A 22119-nucleotide genomic window follows, 5' to 3' on the forward strand; every position below is an offset into this window, starting at 1 on the left:
GGTCTAAGAAAAGAAGAGCATTATTTATGAATCTCTATACTCCTCTTTTCTTTTTCTGGATCACTTCAATGTAACATTCAACCTGTGGGAACTCTGAGTCTCCTGATCACATTAACACTTGGTGTTAAATTCACTTTTTCTTCCTGTTCTGCTGAAGAAAACGGTCGCCTCAGGTCTCAGGTGAGTTCAGGTGCAGACAGAGTGTCCACAGTGACAGCCATATTGAAAAGGGGAGGGTGGTTCTAAGCCAATCAGGTCCCTTGTTTCCTCCTGACTCACCTTCTGTCTCCTCTCTGCACTCTGCTCTCAGTGAGTCCGTCACTGTGAAGTCTGTACGTTCCTTTATTGGAGGGAAAATGACGCCGAAACAAGTTCTGGTGAGTCGACTCCAGAAATAAATAAAAGATATATACATAGTGATGAGTTTAACAGAAACAGCTAAACGTGTTTTGCAGTGCAGTAAAACAGTCTACATGTTCAGTTTGTGTTGAGATGAATGCTTTACTTGTATGTTAACTTAAATCATATTGTGGTGCAGGTATGAAAGTATCAGAAACAGCGGACAGTACAGTTTTGAACAGAAATAACCTCAGAGTTGAATCAACAGATTGATTTTTACAGATAAAGTCATTTTACAGGACTATTGTTCTGAAGTTCTGAACAGTTCACATGGGTTTCTATATCAGAAACCCATGTATATTTCTATATCTATTCAGGCCTGGTGATCAGATGGACCAGCAGCTTGTACCTGCCACCATCACTTCAATAACTGAAAGGAAACTGCTTTATTCTCACTTTTAATAAATAAAAACACTATGGCGTCAACTTCAGGTACGTGCACCATGTTCACATGTTGGACGAGACACCTGTCAAACACACTACAAGACATTTTATGACACATTTGCCTGTTTTTGGTCAGAAATTAAAGATTCATTCAATCATCAGTTTAGAAATCAATTTAGATGTTGGTTAGATATATAGATAAAGATGTTCGATACGTTACTAGAGTTGATCAACTCTTTCACTTCATAGCTAACAGAATCATTGTCTACAGAATAAAACAAAGGTCAACAAGGAAGCAATAACTCTGACATGATTAAGATCACAGTGATAAGAACACTAATATAATCTTTTACTGCAGGTAAAAGATTATACAGGATTTATTACAGGATGAATGACAGTAACTTTTTAGTTCAGAGTTTAAGAATTTATCCTTATTCAACAAATCCAGTGTTATCAAAATGCTAAAATTTTGGTAAGAATCTGAATGAAAAACTCAAGTATGAACAGATTTCAGAATGTTTTTAGATTCCAGTTTTAAAAAGTAACAACACATTTTTTAAATGAGACACTTAATCAGAGCAGGTTGTCCCTGAACGCCACACATCCAACTCCACTATATGAAGCTTTATAAAAACATGATCCTGCTGGGAAACTCTTCTTCTGCCTTTTTTAAACTTCCCTTGTTTGTTTCTTTACAAAACTAGATAAAAATCTTAGAGTCAAAGTATTTTCTCTGTGTAGTTGGTGGGTCAGTGGAGCTGATGATAGAACTGCAGCAGGTTCCAGATTCACATTATTAACTGTAAAATCATCGATCTTCCTCCCGTCAGTCGGCTGTTCTCATCAGACTCACAGCTTGTTATTATCACACTAACTTCACTAACTGATGGTTTGTGTGTTTTGGTCTGAACCGAGAGTCCTGATCTGTTTTCAGTCCGTTTCATCTCTAAAGTCTCTGAAATGAGGAGAATTACAACATTTATGACAAAGTGAGCAGAAGACGCCAGTTCAGGCATGATGAGAGGAGGAAATGCTCTGATTTCTGAGCGGGCGTGGTTTTACTGCAGATGTGCAGCAGTTTCACATGTGAGGGAGTCAGTTTTCTCACTTTATAAACCTTTATTAAAAGCTTTTTTCCTTTTCACATGTTTATTTACAGCACTATATTTTGAAATTTTTTGTAATAGGCAGCATATTAACTTATTGGGATAAAACTTGTAGTTCTATGTAAAATCAGATGTTGAGCTCCCCCGTATCACCAAAATGGTACGATCCTTGTTTTGCTGCGAAGCTTCGACTGTGAGATTGACAGTCGAATCAGGCTCCGCCCATCGAAGCATTGAATCTTCGACTATTTGGGGTCAGCTCTAATATACAGTGGGTATGGAAAGTATTCAGACCCCTTTAAATTTTTCACTCTTTGTTTCATTGCAGCCATTTTCCAAAAATCAAAAGTTCATTTTATTTCTCAGTAATGTACACTCAGCACCCCATCTTGACAGAAAAAAACAGACATTTTTGGCAAATTTATTAAAAAAGAAAAACTGAAATATCACATGGTCATAAGTATTCAGACCCTTTGCTCAGTATTTAGTAGAAGCACCCTTTTGATCTAATACAGCCATGAGTCGTTTTGGGAAAGATTTTTCACATCTGGATTTGGGTATCCTCTGCCATTCCTCCTTGCAGATCCTCTCCAGTTCTGTCAGGTTGGATGGTAAACGTTGGTGGACAGCCATTTTCAGGTCTCTCCAGAGATGCTCAATTGGGTTTAAGTCAGGGCTCTGGCTGGGCCATTCAAGAACAGCCACGGAGTTGTTGTGAAGCCACTCCTTGTTATTTTAGCGGTGTGCTTAGGGTCATTGTCTTGTTGGAAGGTAAACCTTCGGCCCAGTCTGAGGTCCAGAGCGCTCTGGAAAAGGTTTTCGTCCAGGATATCCCTGTACTTGGCCGCATTCATCTTTCCCTCGATTGCAACCGGTCGTCCTGTCCCTGCAGCTGAAAAACACCCCCACAGCATGATGCTGCCACCACCATGCTTCACTGTTGAGACTGTATTGGACAGGTGATGAGCAGTGCCTGGTTTTCTCCACACATACCGCTTAGAATTAAGGCCAAAAAGTTCTATCTTGGTCTCATCAGACCAGAGGATCTTATTTATCACCATCTTGGAGTCCTTCAGGTGTTTTTTAGCAAACTCCATGCGGGCTTTCATGTGTCTTGCACTGAGGAGAGGCTTCCGTCGGGCCACTCTGCCATAAAGCCCCGACTGGTGGATTGCTGCAGTGATGGTTGACTTACTACAACTTTCTCCCATCTCCCGACTGCATCTCTGGAGCTCAGCCACAGTGACCTTTGGGTTCTTCTTTACCTCTCTCACCAAGGCTCTTCTCCCCCGATAGCTCAGTTTGGCCGGACGGCCAGCTCTAGGAAGGGTTCTGGTCGTCCCAAACGTCTTCCATTTGAGGATTATGGAGGCCACTGTGCTCTTAGGAACCTTAAGTGCAGCAGAAATTGTTTTGTAACCTTGGCCAGATCTGTGCCTTGCCACAATTCTGTCTCTGAGCTCTTCAGGCAGTTCCTTTGACCTCATGATTCTCATTTGCTCTGACATGCACTGTGAGCTGTAAGGTCTTATATAGACAGGTGTGTGGCTTTCCTAATCAAGTCCAATCAGTATAATCAAACACAGCTGGACTCAAATGAAGGCGTAGAACCATCTCAAGGATGATCAGAAGAAATAGACAGCACCTGAGTTAAATATGAGTGTCACGGCAAAGGGTCTGAATACTTATGACCATGTGATATTTCAGTTTTTCTTTTTTAATAAATTTGCAAAAATTTCTACATTTCTGTTTTTTTTCTGTCAAGATGGGGTGCTGAGTGTACATTACTGAGAAATAAAATGAACTTTTTGATTTTTGGAAAATGGCTGCAATGAAACAAAGAGTGAAAAATTTAAAGGGGTCTGAATACTTTCCGTACCCACTGTATATATATATATATATATATATATATATATATATATATATATATATATATATATATTTATAGGTGCTGGTCATATAATTAGAATATCATCAAAAAGTTGATTTATTTCAGTAATTCCATTCAAAAAGTGAAATTTGTATAATGTAAACATTCATTCCACACAGACTGATCAAGTGTTCATTCCTTTTAATCTTGATGATTATAACTGCCAACTAATGAAAATCCCAAAATCAGTATCTCAGAAAGTTAAAATATTGTGAAAAGGATCAATATTAAAGACACCTGGTGCCACACTCTAATCAGCTAATTAAATCAAAACACCTGCAAAGGCCTTTAAATGGTCTCTCAGTCTAGTTCTACACAATCATGGGGAAGACTGCTGACTTGACAGCTGTCCAAAAGACGACCATTGACCAAGAGCTGAAGGCCACTATCAGAGCAACCTGGGCTCTCATAACACCTGAGCAGTGCCACAGACTGATGGACTCCATGCCACACCGCATTGCTGCAGTAATTCAGGCAAAAGGAGCCCAACTAAGTATTGAGTGCTGTACATGTTCATACTTTTCATGTTTATTCTTTTCAGTTGGCCAACATTTCAAAAAATCCTTTTTTGTATTGGTCTTCAGTAATGTTCTAATTTTCAGAGATACTGAATTTGGGGTTTTCATTAGTTGTCAGTTTTAATCATCACAATTAAATGAATTAAACATTTGAGATATATCAGTCTGTGTGTAATGAATGAATATAATATTGAAGTTTCACTTTTTTAATGGATGAACTTTTTGATGATATTCTAATTATATGACCAGCACCTGTGTGTGTGTGTGTGTGTGTGTGTATATATATATATATATACAGTACTTTGCTTTTTTCAACCATTTCCAAGACTGAATAAAATGAACATCAACACAACCACTTATACAAAATGTCTGTGAAGATTCTCAGTCCTCCAGGTCATAGTTATCCAACGAAGGTTAAAGTCAAGGGCAACTGAAATTTATCTTAACCAACTCCAGTTGCCCTTGACTTTAACCTTCATTGGACACTTACACAAAGTAACACTCCACTGTAAATGCACTGATAGTTCAGGTGTTGGAGGCGGCTGATTTCTAAAATACTTTATTTGGTTTTTGTTTTCAAGTCCAGAGTTTAATCAGATACATCATTGAGGGAGGATTCACTGAGATGTAGATCTCTTCAGTGTGACCTGTGAAATAATTCTTAGTTAAACATCAATGCTTCATTTTAGGGACATTTACAGTAAAATCAGTTCATCACACACAGGTCTTCACATTGTTGTCTGCAGTAACCAAACTCCATGTTGTCCTAAAAGTCCTTGTTTGAATCTTGTGATTAAGATTTCCATTCTACCTCTTCAGGCTCTCAAACCCAGCAGTTGGTTTCTAGTTGAATTGGTCTCTGGTGTTTCCAGCAGAGTGACATCATGGCGTCTGCAGCATCAGGTGAGTCCAGTCAGACTGTATTAGTCTGGAAAACACTCTTCTCTCTCTGTCCACATATTATACAGATAACTAAAGAGCTGCGTCCTCAGATGTTAAATCAGGTCTGAGTCCTGAATTAAACTCAGCTGAATACATGTTCATACCTGTGATAATAACCATAATGAAGTAGAAAACTGAGGGATACTATCTGATTATTTGGGCTACAGATCTCACTCGACTCAAAGCTGGATCCCAGTTTTATTCAGTCTAGTTTGTTTTGCTGCAGGTCTCAGGTCTGTGATTCACTATGTCAAATAACTTAGGAGATGCAAATGGACTCTCAGACGGTCACTTTCTGATTGTGTCTCTCTTTTGCTTCTGTTGGTTTTTTTGTTTACGATTTGGTCCAAAGGTTTAATGATCCAAAAAGATGTCACTGTTACTGTCACTAAAAGGTCTGCTATAGATTACATCTGATAAATAAATAAGTAAACAAATGCTGTGTCCTTTCAATCACAGATGATCTGCTGCCTCTGAAACGCATTAGCAGCAATACGTTCCTGCCTCCTCACAGTGAGTCAAACTGAACTGTGTTATCCTGTTTAAGAATATCTGAGTTTGAAGTATTTTATAGGTGCAATCTGTGAGAAGTAACTAACCTGAAGTTTAACTGAAATTAAACTGTAAATGAATAAATGCAAGTCTGAGTTGATCTTTTTCCACCTTTTCTAAATCTTTGTTATCCTTTCAGTGTCTGAGCTGAGGGTTGTTCTGCTGGGGAACAGCTGGTCTGAGAGGAGTTCAGTGGGGAACTTCATACTGGGAGAGACTAAGTTCAACACTGAGGAAGAACCAGACGACTGTCTGAGAGAAAGAGGACGGTTAAAGGAGAAAGAAATAGTTCTCATCAACACCCCAGATCTGCTGCATCCCAACATCTCTCAACACAAACTGACAGAACATGTGACAAACTGTGTGAGACTCTCTGATCCTGGACCTCATGTGTTCCTGCTGGTTCTACAGCCTGAAGACTTCACTGAGGAACACAAACTGAGGCTCTGCAGAGTCCTGGAACTCTTCAGTGATCGATCATTTGATCATTCACTGGTTCTGATATCAACACCCAGAGAGGAGAGTCCAGGTTTAATGGAAAAATACATGGAACAGCCTCCATTAAAAGACCTGATCAGAAAATGTAGACACAGATACCTGAAGCAGAAGAACCTCGAACTTCCAGAGCTGTTAACACGCTTGGATCAAATCGTAAAGGAGAACAATGGAGAGCATGTCAGCTGTGATGTGTTTGAGGACACAACAGCTTCTTTACCAGGTGATCATCAAAGTGCAAAACAAAAGCAAACACAGATTTCTCTCACAGATGCTGTTAAAGCTGCTGGTACAGAAACAATTCTGACCAAGCAGTGAAACCTTTGTTCAAAAATCTTCTTTGATTAAATTAGAAAATTAAACTGCAAATTAATGATGTCATCTTTTACAGGGTTGTATGGTGCAAAAATCCCTGAACAACTCTCACTATCAGAGAAAACCCCAAAGACTCACAGTAAGTAAATTCATGCCTAGATACATTTTAGGAGAAATGTGATGCTGCCTTTTCTTAGAAATATCCAAAATATTTAATGCTAACACTCACATTCCCATCAAACCCCGAGCTCCACATCCACTGCTCTGTTTGGACAAAACAGTATTTCCTGTAAAGGCACCTGTTTCTGACCCTGTTACATCTTTTCTAATATGTAAGTTTTTATACAGAAACAGCTGTGTAGAAACCAAATTTACACATCAGGTGCAAAAAATGACACATATCAACCAGTAGGTGGCGCTTTAATCAAGATCAATGCATTTTGGCCCATAACTCCCACGTAGTACATTGCACATTCAAAATTGCACATTCATTCTTTTTGCAAAATAGCGAAATATGTGAAACCTACTCGTCCTCCTCCTAGACAGAGTCCAATCTGCACGAAACTTTGCAAGAAAAAATTTTGGACTCCCATCACCGAAAGTTATTAAAATAATTGTGAAAATGCAAAAAATGCCTAACTTATAAATGAACAACTTCTTGTATGTTATGGATAAAAACAGGAAGTGATGTCATATCCCCACATAAGTCTATCCGATTCATTCTCATCTCAGGACGTCCAATCATGTCAAATACTTACACTTTGTCATGTTGTCTGAAAGTGTCAGTAATGATACCCTGAGATGAAAACATGTTGGATTAACAGTGCTTAGTACATTCTCATGCCCCGACTCTTTAGACCCTCATGATCATAACTTGTTAAATATTTTTGATAGTCCACAAAATGCGCAATTTATAAAGGAACAAATAAAATGAAGGGACGTCATAGCTCCACAGAGGTCTGTCTGATTAACACAAAATTTGGGTCTTTGAGCAAGAGTCCGAGTCAAGTCTCAAGTCTCTGAGCAAGAGTCCGAGTCAAGTCTCAAGTCTCTGAGCTAGAGTCCGAGTCAAGTCTCAAGTCTCTGAGCTAGAGTCCAAGTCAAGTCTCAAGTCTCTGAGCAAGAGTCTGAGTCAAGTCTCAAGTCTCACCTGCTGCGTTCAATCCAGGTTGCTAATAAAACTGCATAGCTATAAGGAATACTGTTAATCTGTTTTTCATTTACAGAGCACAACCATGTACTGTGTAATTCAATTACTGACGGCTTATTAAATACTGTAAGTGAAAACACTCCCAAGACTCTCAAACCCAGCGTAACGTTAACTAAATAAAACTGTGACGTTGCATAATCAACAATAAACCTGTAACCTGTTTTTAACTTACAGAGCACAACCTTTTAAATGCAATTAATGACAGCTTAAACTACTGTAAGTCAACACATCCTCCTGACTCTCAAATCAATAAACTGTAACCTGTTTTTAACTTGAAGAGCACAACCATGTAATGTGCAATGCAATCGCTGACAGCTTAAACTACTGTAAGTCAACACACCATCAGACTCTCAAACTAGTGTAATGTTATAACTAAATAAACCTGTAACCTCTTTCTAGCTAATGGCAATAATTAAGGTGATGCAGCCAGCGGGACGTAAATTACTTTATCTACCACCACAAGTTTGGCAAGTAAACAAACGCTCATTCATCTTTTCATAACGAACGACAGTCGGAGTAAACCTCTCGTAGGTCGTAGCTGAAGCAAGAAGCAAGCTAACGTTAGATGGCCAATGCTGAGCTGTTTTACTCACCACCGGTTACTAACCTATTTTGTATTCTGTGCGTCTTTGTTTGGGTCTTGTTGTATGAAGTTTTAAAGCCAAAGTTTATGATGAATGACGGAGCAGCTGCCGGTGTTTGTTGTATTCACGTGTGGGCACGCGCAGCAGATACTACGTGTTACGTAGGCAGGTTATAGGTAACGGGGGGGGGGGAATAACGGCAATTGGCAATTGCCGGCAAACAGCATTGTTCACGAGTCCTGCACCTCGAGTCAGAGTCGAGTCTGAAGTCTTTTGAGGATGAGTCTCAAGTGGAGTCTCAAGTCACTGGGTGTGCGACTTAAGTCGCACTCGAGTCCGAGTCTCTAACTCGAGTCCCCATCTCTGTCAGTACGTCCCCATGCCCCAATAAGGCTACGTGCAAAATGTGGTCAAAATCAACTACTAGATGTCACTTTTGTGCAAAATCACAAATTATTTTTCCAAATTTGTCTTATTGAATTAAATGTTTTCAAATCTCTGTGCTGTTCTTCACCTGCGACTTGCATTGCCTGTGGGGAGGCAAGTCTGACTTAAGAAAGTTGTACAAACTGAGTTTTCGCTGAAGGGCATGTCCGTGGCGTGGCGTCACAAATTGAAGATTTACCATTATACTGGAAGTTGTTATAACTTCAGTGCACATGCTTAAATTTGTATCAAAATTGTACAAGTATGATAAGAGTCCCGCCCTGAACACATCAACATGCTAATATTCATAGTCAGAGCGCCACCTGATGGTAACAAGAAGTGACCTTCAATGAAGCAGCCCCCATGGCATGTTTCACCTACATGTATGAAACATTTATTAAACATTTTTATAGTGTTATTGAGGAAAATTATATCACTATAATTATCATTTATTTATTACACAACACAATGTTTTGTGCAAGCATTAGGCTTTCTGGATGATTCTTGTAATGTTATCCCATATTGATCTGCAGCTGTGTATTCAAACCCAAATTAGTCTTAAAGTAAAGAGCAACCTATGAACATTATTCATAGATTAGGAGGTGCATTACTCAATCTTCACTCTCTGCTGTCACATCTCTACTCCATCTCTCTCACCCAAATGAGGGAGCGGTAACACGGAGCGGAGCTTTAATGTACGGCACTGTATGCAGCTGAAAAGTAGCTAATAGTGATGTAACTTAACTTACACATTAGCTACATAGCTTTTTGTGGCCTGTCTCATCATTGTTTATCACAAGCAAAAATGGAACTTAAGAACAATTGTGACCACAGGCCTTGTCCTCAGTCTCTAACAAACTAACTGCATTAGCTACTTCCCTTAACATGTTAACTAAATTAGGTAACGTTAGCTTGTGCACCTGGCTAGGTGGCAAATAACTGGAAAAGAACTAAAGCAAGCAAATTAAATTAGTGCCCTGAAACATACAGTATACATAGGTACGCTTGCTAGCTCTGCTAACGTCATGCACACGTAGCATACCTTTCTTTATGCTTTTGAAACGGCAATAAAAGTTGAACGTGGTCACAGCCGTCTCCGTGGCACTTTCAGATTCCTGTGATTCCTACTTAATTTTAACTTTCTCTCTGTTGTATTACAGCATCTGGATTTAGGATTGTGCTGCTGGGAAAATGTGACGACAAAAAGACAGTGAGAGAAGAGATGAGGAAGTGCATCAGTCTTTGTCCTCCTGGACCAAATGTTCTGCTGCTGTTATTGAAGCCTTCTGATTTCACTGAGGAGAACAGACAAACACTGAAGTTCATCCTGAGTTTGTTTGGTCAAGATGCTTTTAAACACTCAATGGTCATCGTGACACATGATGGAACAAGTGACTCTGTCAGCCAGCTCCTTGAAGACTGTGGAGGAAGACACTACAGGATGGTAGAAGAAGACCATGGACAGCTGATGGAGAAGATTGAGAACATTGTGCATGAAAACAAAGGAACCTTCCTCACCTTCACTGAAGAGACCATCAGACCAAAGTCTGAACACATCAAACCAGCTTTAAACCTGGTTCTGTGTGGGAGGAGAGGAGCAGGAAAGACTTCAGCAGCCAAGGCCATTTTAGGTCAGACAGAGTTTCATTCAGTCTCCAACTCATCAGAGTGTGTTAAACATCAGGGAGAGGTGTGTGGACGTTGGGTTTCCCTGGTGGAGCTGCCTGCCTTGTATGGAAAACCTCAGGAGGCAGTGATGGAGGAATCACTCAGGTGTATCTCCCTCTGTGATCCTGAGGGCGTCCATGTCTTCATCCTGGTCCTACCTGTGGGTCCCCTCACTGATGAAGACAAGGGAGAGTTAAAGACCATCCAGAACACATTCAGCTCTCGAGTCAATGACTTCACCATGATTCTGTTCACTGTGGAGTCAGATCCTGCAGCTCCAGCTGTTGTTAACTTTGTAAAGGAAAACAAGGACATCCAGGAGCTCCGTCAGAGCTGTGGAGGAAGAGATGTTGTTCTCAACATCAAGGACGAGCAGCAGATCCCAGAGCTGTTGGACATGGTGGACAAGATGAGACAATCTGAAAATAAACCATCCTGCTATACAGCTGTAACATTTGCACGTGCACAAATGGAAAAGGTCATACAACAAGAGAAAAACATCATCAAACTACAGGCTGAACTGAAGGACCTGAAAACAAACAGCAGAGGTAAGTACTATAATTGATAAATATGAATAATAATAAATAATATTTTTTTCTGTTCTTGCAGTATATACAGTTATAACTGTCAGCATTTAAAGTAATGTCTGTTCTTCTTCTTTCCCAGGTGATGATGAGGAGCAGAGCCCAGAGAGTCTCAGGATTGTGCTGATAGGGAAGACTGGCTGTGGAAAGAGCTCTACAGGAAACACCATTCTAGGAAGAAAAGAGTTTGAGGCCAAATCAAGTCAAAATTCAGTCACCAAACTTTGTCAGAAAGCACAGAGTGAAGTGGACGGTCGTCCGGTCGTTGTGGTCGACACTCCTGGTCTGTTTGACACAACTTTGTCCCATGAAGAAGTTAATGAGGAGATGGTGAAATGCATCAGTCTTCTGGCTCCAGGACCACATGTCTTCCTGTTGGTGTTACAGATCGGCAGATTTACACAAGAGGAGAAGGAGACATTAAAACTCATCAAGAAAGCCTTTGGGAAGAATGCTGAAAAGTTCACCATCATTCTTTTAACTGGAGGAGATACACTAAAGCGTGAGAAGCGAACCATTGAAGAATATATTGAACAGGACTGTGATGCTTCCTTTAAGAAGCTGATCTCTGACTGTGGAGGAAGATACCATGTGTTTAATAACTATGATCAAAACCGCACACAAGTCAGTGAGCTGATAACCAAGATTGACACCATGGTGAAGGAAAATGGAGGCAGCTGCTACACCAATGAGATGCTGCAAGAGGCCGAGGCAGCTATAAAGAAAGAAATGGAGAGAATCCTGAAGGAGAAGGAAGAAGAGATGAAGAGAGAGAGGGAGGAGCTTCAAAGAAAACATGAGGAGGAAATGAAAGAGATGAAAAGAAGAATGGAAGAACAGAGAGCAGAAACTGAAAAGGAGAGAAAACTGAGAGAAAAACAACTTAAAGAAAAGGAGGAGAAGATAAAGAAGGAACGTGAGGAGAGAAAGAAAGAACAGGAAATGAGAGAAGAAGAAGACAGGAAGAGAAAACAACAGGAAGAAATTCAACGACAGGAGTGGAAACGAAAGTTTGAAGCTTTGGAGCAAAATATAAGATCAGAATCAGAATCAAAGGAAATGATTTACAGAAAGCTGAAGGAGAGCAGAGAAGAGATGAGAAAAGAACGAGAGAACTGGGAGAAAACACAAAATGAATGGTGGGAAAAACGAAAACAAGAAGACGAACAGAAACGACAGGAGGAAGAAAGAAGACTTAGAAAGCTTCAAGAAGAATACGAACAGGAAAAAGAAAATTATGAAAAGAAAGGAAGAGAACAGACAGCAGAAACTGAAAAAGAGAGAAAACTGAGAGAAAAAGAACTTAAAGAAAAGGAAGAAAAAATAAATAAGGAACGTGAGGAGAGAAAGAAAGAACAGGAAATGAGAGAAGAAGAAGACAGGAAGAGAAAACAACAGGAAGAAATTAAACGACAGGAGTGGAAACGAAAGTTTGAAGCTTTGGAGCAAAATATAAGATCAGAGTCAGAATCAAAGGAAATGATTGACAGAAAGCTGAAGGAGAGCAGAGAAGAGATGAAAAAAGAACGAGAGAACTGGGAGAAAACACAAAATGAATGGTGGGAAAAACAAAAACAAGAAGACGAACGGAGACGACAGGAGGAACAAAAAAGACTTAGAAAGCTTCAAGAAGAATACGAACAGGAAAGAGAAAATGATGAAAAGAAAAGAAATGAAGAGGACAGAATCAGAAGAGAACAAGAGGAAAAAGAGAAAAAGGACATTGAGGAGAAACATAAGAAAGAAAAGGAGGAACAGAAGAAGAAATATGAAGAGGAGGCCAGACAGAAAGCTGAGGAGTTTAATGAATTCAAAGAGAAATACAACGAAAAGTTTGCAGCTCAGAAGAAACAGCATGAGGAAGAAATTTGTGTTTTAGTAAAATCTGTCATCAAAGACAGAACAAATTTGGAAATAATCCACAAGTTAATGAAAACACATGAAGAACAAATGAAGAAAGAGACAAATGAGGAGAAAAAGAAAACTCTGCAGGAAACACATGAAAAAGAACTAAGTGCCTCGATAAAGAAACTTTTGAAAAAAGAATCACGGTGTTTTATTTCATGAGGATTTGTTTCATGTAAACGTCTCATCAGCAGTTTCAGATATTTTTCCTTTTTTCTGTTTTCATTTGTTCCAATAACTGAAAGTTTAACGAATAAGATATTTGACTGTGATATTTAGCAGTGGACGACACTGTGATGCAGACCATGGCCACAGAAATACTTCTCATTGGCTGTCAGGGTCCAGCCTATTAACTACAGGTTACCATAGCAACGAAACTAGCGTTTTCTGAATTAATTTGACTGAAATGATTTTTCTGAGTGGTGAAACCTTGTGAAGAATATACAGCTCATTCTCATTCCCAGAGCATTAAATAGCTACACTTTTTAGGGCCCTATGGAATACTTCTTATTTTTTTGGATTTCTGTGTTTTACAATATAAACATATTTTATCATCATAAAGAGTGTATAATGAAAACTGTTTCAACAGCTCAATAAATGATTTATGGGGACAATTCACAATGGATGTACTGTTGCAGTACTTGTACTGTGAATTGTCCAATATTAAAAAGCTTATTACTTGAGTACAGCCTTTATACGCTGCTCGACATCGCTGTTTATTTTTTACGTTTTATATTTTATTTTAATGGAATATCTGAGTCATCCACTGACAGAGAGCAGAGGAAAGAAGCAGGCTGCTCGTAAATTGTGTTGTGCGAGACCACTTATTTCCTACACTATCAAATAGCAAGAAATACCCAGGCTGTTGATGCTGATACCAATACTTTTTACATATTTTATTTCTAGTTTAATGCGATCTCCCTGTCATATTCTTTAAGTATAATAAAAATATCCTGCTCAGAACTGCCGCTTCATAACATCAAAATATTATTTTGACTTGATCTCAGATGTTTAGCAAAGTTTGCGGTGTTGCCAAAGTATTTCACAGTTTTTGCACACACATTCACTGTGTTTTCTGTAAAGTTTATATAATATATTAGAGATATTAGAGTCATTTGCAACTTTTTCACCTCTAATAAGTTGAGGGTTGTAAAAAAGAGTGGGCACAGTGAGCTGCTGTTTCAGCCTGCACCTTTTCAGTCTGTAGAAAATCTTTCTGCTCTGTTGGTTTTCTTTTCTTCTGTTAAAACTCTTTTGTTGGGAATAATTGTTTTTGCTGTTTGTTTCTTTTCTTTTGTCCTAATAGTTTGTGTAATTATTTGCTGATAAAAACAGACAGCAGCTTAGTAAAGAAAGACTTCAGCAGCTGAAGCTCTGCTCGCTCATTACAGATGATCTTTGTTTTCTTTTGAATATGAGAAAGAACATGATGTTTGTGCTGGAAGTGAAATGAAATGTTTAGATGTCATTCACCCTGTTTTCTCTGCAAATCACAAATATCACAGCAAATATGAAACATTAAACAGCTTGAAGATCATTTAAACTGCTGATCTGATCAATCAGAAATATGCAGAATGACATTATAGACGATGAACGCTCTGATGTTTCTTTGTTTTGTTCCATGTCAGATAAGACTGGATGCTTTATAACTGATGACATCAACCTAAGACAGAATTCAGATCAATCTTTAATACCATGTTCTGTATTTAATCTTTGCTTTCTTTGTTTGTGCTTCTAAAAGATGAATAAAGTGTTTCCCTGTAGTTCAGTGTGGACTGTTGTTAATCTAATAAACTAGATGATAAAGTGATGAAACAGAACAGAGCTCACAGGTTTGTTTCTACCTGCACAGAGACGCTGTGGGAGGAAGTGGCTTCTCTCTGAAACATCTTTATTCACCTCTCTGTTTGTTTCTCTTCTCCTTGATCTGAGGATACTGCTGTTACCATGGATACTGTCAGAGTATCCATGAATCCTCAGTGCACTTGGCCAATGTTCAAAAAAGAAATTCAAGACTACAAAACATGAACAGATACAACAATTTCAACACCTGCAACACATTATATTGTCCAGTTAAACAGTGAACTGTGTGTAGAAACAGTTGAAACACATTATATCTGTAGCTCCATCTGCAGCCTGATGCTCTCAGTAACCAACCTCAGGTTCCTGCAGTAACGCTTCGTCGTTGATGCGGCCCCACCTGTCGAGTCCATTTTATCCTCAGTGACCAGAGTGCAGTTAGGCCACGCCATCACTGTGAAACACTTTCAGAGGGTGTTGGGTCTCCTGGCAGCAGCGTCCAGTGTAATAACTTCCGGACTACTGCACATTAGAGCCCTGTAGTGGTGGCTAAAATCCAAGGGATTCTCCCCGAGGGGAAATCTGCTCCGTCTGATACGGGTTACGAGCAGGTGCCTTCGTTCCCTGTCTGTGTGGAGGAAATCTTGGTTCCTGTCCCATTGTCCCGTGTTGGGAGCGATCTGTCGGCGAACAATTATTTCGACAGACGCCTCACTCACTGGATGGGGAGCTGTTATGGACGACCACTTTGCGAGAGGCTCCTGGCAGGAGCCTCATTTCTCCTGGCACATAAATTGCCTGGAAATGTTGGCGGTATTCAGAGCTCTGAGGAGTTTTCTGCCCGCTCGCCGCGGTTGCCACGTACTTGTCAGAACCGACAATACGGCAGTGGTGGCCTATTTGAATCACCAGGGGGGTCTGCGCTCGCACCTGTTATACAAACTGGTACATCATAACCCGAGACGTTCCCCTTCGAGGGAACTTGAACTCGAAACCGAAAGTGACTGGAGATCCCCCACCCTCCTCAGAGAGGTGATAGCGAGGAGAAAGGCCATCTTAAGGGTCAGGTGCTTGGCCTCAGTCGACTCCAGGGGTTCGAAGGGGGTCTCAGCCAGCGCTTCGAGAACCAACGGCAGGTCCCAGGTGGGAACCCTGGAACGAGTCACGGGTCTCATCCTCCGGCCTCCCCAGAGGCCCATCCCTCAGAGGGGTGTGGAACGCCGCCACATACACCTTGAGTGTGGATGGGGAAAGGCCAGCAGAGAAACATCTGGGGACCTGGAACGGCCAATGGCACAGGCCGTCTCTTTCGTAACTCGGACCCGACAGCTCCGTGGCTCTGCGGAGCTCGGCAACGTCCTTCTCAGAGGGGCCTCCTCCCGAGTCCATGTCTTTCAGCAGGTCGGCCTGGTATGCCTGCAAAACCGCCATTGTGTGCAGGCTCGCACCAGCCTGGCCCACTGCTGTGTACGCCTTGCCCACCAGAGCAGATGTCACGCGACATGGCTTGTTTGGCAGCGCCGGCTCTTTAAGGGACGACGCAAGGCCGGGTGAGAGATAGCTGGCCAAAGCATCCTCAGCCTGGGGCATCGTCCCATAACCAGAGCCCTTGACCCCCGCGACGTCACTATAAACCCGGAGCAGGGGAGTAGTCAAATGTGCTGAGAAATCGGGGAAGAGGGGAGTCGGAGCCAGCAGATGAGGAACGGGAAAAAGCCTCAGCAGTCCCGATCGCGCTGGGAGCCCCATGACCGAAGCCGCCGCGCCGCCTAAGCGACCGCCGGGCCCGAGCCACGGGGAGAGCGCATCCGGCCATCTCCGTCTATTCTACTTCCAGGTAATCTTTCCGTACTGTGGTAGCTTTCTTCTGCGTAGTCTCAAACATGCCAGAGTGCCTGCTGAATAGAAAGGCTAATGTGCTTGCCGGCGTGCTTATATACTCCCCCAGTTACGCCATCACACGCTAACGTTCTAGAAACGCCAAGGATTGGAGTAGTTTCATTCATGATTTCAGCCCTGCCACGCCCAGAGTCGTTCCCATAGTGTCGTCACCGACGCAGTTCGAGTTCCCTCGAAGGGGAACTGCTCGGTAATTGTGATACTGGAGTTCCTCGAGCACCGTTTCTCGGCGGGCCTCTCCCAGTCCACGCTCAAAGTATACGTGGCTGCCATTGCAGCATTCCACGCCCCTCTGAGTGATGGGCCCTTGGAGAGGCTTCCACTGGTCGTGCGCTTCCTCCGCGGAGCCCGGACGATGAGACCTGTGACTTGTTCCAGGGTTCCCACCTGGGACCTTGAAGCGCTGGCTGAGGCCCCCATCAAACCCCTGGAGTCGGCTGAGGCCAAGCACCTGACCCTTAAGATGACCTTCTCCTCGCTATCACCTCTCTGAGGAGGGTGGGGGATCTCCAGGCACTTTCGGTTTCTCCCCGATGCCTGGAGTTTGCCCCAGGGAGGGTCAGAGCCATCCTGCACCCTTGTCCAGGTTATGTCCCCAAGGTTCCGGCCAGATTGGCAGGGTCCACGGTGCTGCAGGTGTTTCATCCCCCACCTCATGTGACGGCGGAGGACGGGAGACTTCATCTGCTCTGCCCTGTCAGAGCGCTGAGTATTTACACTCTGAGGTCTTCCCGGTGGAGGAAAGAAGACCAGTTGCTGGTGTGTGCGCTCTCCTCCTAGTCGTGCCGTCAGGTTCTGCATGCTGGGGGCAGGCGGGGTTTCAGTGCGCACTAAGTGGGTATCTCGTTCTCATAGTTTCGACACCGAAGCAGTTCGAGTTCCCTTCCCCGTAACGATCGGGTTACGTATGTAAGCCTTGTTCCCCGAGAAGGGGAACGAGACACTGCGTCGGTCCGCCACACCTCACCCCGCCTGGAGTGCCTGGCTTCATAGAAAGGGCTAATGTGTCATGTGTGCTGGCGTGGTTATATATGCCTCCGGTTACGCCGTCACATGCTACCGTTCTAGCAACACCAATAGGATTGGAGTAGTTTCATTCATAATTCAGCCCTGCCACGTCCAGAGGTGTTCCCATAGTGTCGTCACCGACGCAGTTCGAGTTCCCTCCCCCGTAACGATCGGGTTACATATGTAACCCTTGTTCCCTGAGAAGGGGAACGAGACACTGCATCGGTCCGCCACACCTCACCCCGCCTGGAGTGCCTGGCTTCATAGAAAGGGCTAATGTGTCATGTGTGCTGGCGTGGTTATATATGCCTCCGGTTACGCCGTCACATGCTACCGTTCTAGCAACACCAATAGGATTGGAGTAGTTTCATTCATAATTCAGCCCTGCCACGTCCAGAGGTGTTCCCATAGTGTCGTCACCGACGCAGTTCGAGTTCCCTCCCCCGTAACGATCGGGTTACATATGTAACCCTTGTTCCCTGAGAAGGGGAACGAGACACTGCATCGGTCCGCCACACCTCACCCCGCCTGGAGTGCCTGGCTTCATAGAAAGGGCTAATGTGTCCTGTGTGCTGGCGTTGTTATATATGCCTCCGGTTACACCGTCACATGCTACCGTTCTAGCAACACCAATAGGATTGGAGTAGTTTAATTCATAGTTCAGCCCTGCCACGCCCAGAGGTGTTCCCATAGTGTCATCACCGACGCAGTGTCTCGTTCCCCTTCTCTGGGAACAAGGGTTACATACTTAACCTGAGACGTTCTGTTGGGTTTTACACATGACGCACAGCTTCCTCTGAATGTAGGTTTACCTGCTTCAACAACAAGCTGCTCTGGTGTTACTGCCACAATAATTCTTTGTGTTGTGAAGATTATTTAGATGCTTCAGGAATAATCACATTGTTTTGGCAGCCTGTGCTACTGCTAATTATAGGATAATTTGTCTTTGTCTAATCAAATTTGTCTTTGATAAATCATGTTTTCATTGGGTTTAATGATAATGATGAATGATTAAAGAAAAAGCCCTAAACCACACATGACAGTCTGAAGCCCTAAAAAGAAGAACACTAAAGGAAGAGCACCTTCTTTTTGCCTGTTTGGACACTTCCAACACAGGTTTGTACTGCCTGTTTGGTTGACCTGTTTACAGCGTTTTCAAGGCAGTTTTTGTCATGAAAAAATGCACGATGGCTAATCACACATCAAAGTCTCCCATTATCATTTAAAAAATGCTTGTTTTCATCAAGCGTTTTAGGTGAATCCAAAACTTACATCGAGAACACGCGTTATTATGGCAAATCACACTTCAAAGACGCTCATTTTTCTGTCAAGTCACACGCTTTTGACGTGCCAGTGTGCAATCAGATGCTGGACCAGGCGTCCATGAGTACTTTGGCTTGCGATACTCCTACGCGTCGCCCGCGCACGCGAGTTTCATCAGCAATAGGAGTTAGACATGATGATATAATAATAAAATATGTGCACATGGTGTTTTTAAATGAAGGGAGAAAGTTTAAGTTGAGGAAATGAAGAACAGTTCAGCCTTTGGTTTCAGCGACCGCTCTTCAAGAAGAGAACAAAATCATTAACTTCAAGTTCAAAGATAAATGATGAGAGATAACGGAGTTAAATCAAATCCTGAATAAATCTCACAGCACACAAACACCACATGGCTGCGGAAGAAGAACAAACATCAGGAGGGAGCCAACATGTCCAGCCTGTGGCGCAGCAGGTAGACTGGGCTGTCCGTTTATTACAGGGGTTCGATCCCCGGCTGCTCCTGTCCACATGTCAAAGTGTCCTTGAGGGGACTCTGACCCTGTCAGCACCTTCAGGATCGCTCGCTGCCATCGCTATGTGAGAAGCTGAAGCAGAGGCTAACTGTAAATCTAGTCTGTTTAGCAGTGCATTGTTAAGAGAGGAAGTGATGCAGCTGATGTTGCCTCAATCAGTCACGTCTGCCTCTCCAGGCAGGCAGCTTATTCTGTTAATCTCCCTGCAGAGGTGTGGTCAGGTGACCCTGCTGCTGGGGACTTCTGACATTATGAACTCTGACTGACTTCCTGTTTTTAGTCAATATTTAACATCCTTTGTTCACGTTTTCTCTCTGTTATTTTGTCCACCTCTGTAAATCCCAGTTATGAAGGCAGCTACACGAGCTCCATTTCATTTCAGCAGGATGTGTGAGCTTTAAGAGGAATGAGTGTTTCTGAAAGCAGCAGCCGGTCAGATAGCTGCTGTCTGAAGTGCTGCTGCATCAGTCTGAGCCTCTGAGAGAGAACGTGATGTGATCAGAGGGAAAGACTCATTTATCATGAGCACACATGTAGGTCCAAACACAGGAAAGCTCCCAGCAGAGATCACAGTAGGTCCTCACCAACACTGACTGAAAGAGTCCAAAAAGAGCAGTGAGCTGAAGCAACACCTCTGGCAGCGTCCCAAAATAAAACATCAGGAGCTTCATGAAGCTCAAACATGTTGCTAACTGTCCTCCTGCATCAGACTGGAGGTGTTCCTGTTATTGTGTCCACCCCCTGTAGAATCACTCGGATCCTTTTGACAGTGTTTTGTCCAGCAGGTGGCGCTCTAACATGAACTACTGATCTGAAGTCAGTTTCAGATCTGTTTGGATTTAACTCTTCATCATTTCCTGTTTTTACATTTTCTCTTAAAGCTTTTGAAACATGAACCCTGAAAAGCTTCAAGGTGCTTTATGTTAAATGTAACATTGCTAATGATGTTTAATATACATTTTACTACAGCAGGGTCAGAGAACACGTTTTTCTTATTACTCTGACTTAAATCAGTGATGAGAAGTTTCACTGTAGGTTTACACTTGTGCTTTGCTTTTAAGTGTCAGCTTCTACAGACATAAAGTTAGTCAAGGAAACTACAACATATAAACACATGATAGGAAATCAGCAATCAATAATACATGTATACAGTGATGAAGGAGAGGTTTTACATTGAACGTTTTTGGTTCATGTGTTTGTGTTTCTTAAGTATGAACAGACTTCTGAATGTGTTTATAAATGAGACACTCAGGTTGTCCCTGAACTCCACATGTCCACCTTTAGTAGCCTGTATGAAGTTTTTTTCCTTCCCTCCGACAGTTATTCTTACTTTCACTTTCACAGCTGATTGTGTCTCAGCAAGAAACCCAGCAGGTGAGTGAACTCGAGAAAAACTAGATCCAGATTTTTTTTAATTCAAAGTATTTTCTCTGTGTTGTTGGTGGCTCAGTAGAGCTGATGATAGAACTGCAGGAGGTTCCAGTTAGTTCGTGTTTGATCAGGAGAAACGGCAACACTCACTGATATCTGTCAGGGCGAGGTTTTACTGTAGATGTGCAGTAGGCTAATAAGGGAATCAGTGCAAACTCTCATTGTTATTACTTTGAAAGATGTAAATGTCTTTGTTCCAGCTGCATAAAGTGCATGTTTTATATCTACCAACTTCTTTAATTAATACGTTTTATAACACATGAGCGACCTACACCAGTAACGGCATCACCTGACAAAAATGAGAAGCTGTTATCTTAATGTTTTGTTTTTGTTAATAAGAAAGAGAGGAGAGAGAAACGATTTAACAACAGATGGTTACTGTTGACCCCTGATCTTTGATTATAGAAAATAACAAATGAAGCATCGAAATGTTGTCCGTTACTTTGCATTGTTTTCACTCGTTTCCAAGACGGAATAACATTAACAACAACAACAACAACAACAACAACCACTTATAAGCTACAAAGTAACATCCTGTCACAGTTTATGATGGTCACAGAATTTGGTCCAGCACCCAGACGCAATGCAGCAGGACAGACATCTTGGGCGGCGGCGGGGTGTGGGCAGAGTGGCCTATAATTTATAGCTATATAGCAATGATTATTAAAAATGTTGGCGATGCAGAGCTGCACTGAAAACGCAGATGCATGCTGTGTTCACCTCTGAGGTGAAGTGAGTGGGCAAGGGGAGAGAGACTGATTTAAAAGCCGTCAATTTCCAGAGTGTCATTTAGTGAAATCCTAGCTGTTTGTTAGGGCATGTTCACTGCTGTAACACGGACACGGGGCTGCTTGTCATCATAGAAAGAGATCCTCAGACTGGGATGTTCATTGCAGCTTTAGTCCTACTATCTGCTGCCTTCCCTTGGACTCACAGCCCCGCTGCTCACCGCAGCAAATGCCTCGTGACTGTAAACAATCAGATACCTAGTGTCGTGGCTACAGAGTGGTGATAACCTACGACAAGAGAGACAGCTGGATCAGTGCCAAAGCAGTGCATTTGAAAATAAATGAAAACCACAACAAATCGATCTGTACCTTGAGTTTTGTGATCAGTTGCATCACCAGTGAGGTAGCATTGATCACTCTGAGGGGATGTGGGGGAGAAAAC

General features: G+C 42.2%; 2 protein-coding genes across 2 annotated transcripts in view; both read left to right on the top strand.

Annotated features, from left to right (window-relative positions):
• Positions 1-22119, top strand: part of LOC119891530 (scavenger receptor cysteine-rich type 1 protein M160-like) — a 667824-nt gene that overhangs the window by 288996 nt on the left and 356709 nt on the right. The window lies entirely within an intron of this gene.
• Positions 5132-14781, top strand: LOC119891516 (rootletin-like). Its single transcript, XM_038703222.1, has 6 exons — positions 5132-5240; positions 5739-5792; positions 5971-6549; positions 6718-6780; positions 10022-11077; positions 11196-14781. Exons 1-6 carry the CDS (start codon positions 5222-5224, stop codon positions 13178-13180), a joined length of 3756 nt encoding a protein of 1251 aa, XP_038559150.1. The 5' UTR covers positions 5132-5221; the 3' UTR covers positions 13181-14781.

This window comes from Micropterus salmoides, unplaced genomic scaffold (assembly GCF_014851395.1).
Source record: "Micropterus salmoides isolate LMB-PRFRI ecotype aquatic unplaced genomic scaffold, ASM1485139v1 Ms_hic_scaffold_7, whole genome shotgun sequence".
NCBI classification, from domain to species: Eukaryota; Metazoa; Chordata; class Actinopteri; order Centrarchiformes; family Centrarchidae; genus Micropterus; species Micropterus salmoides.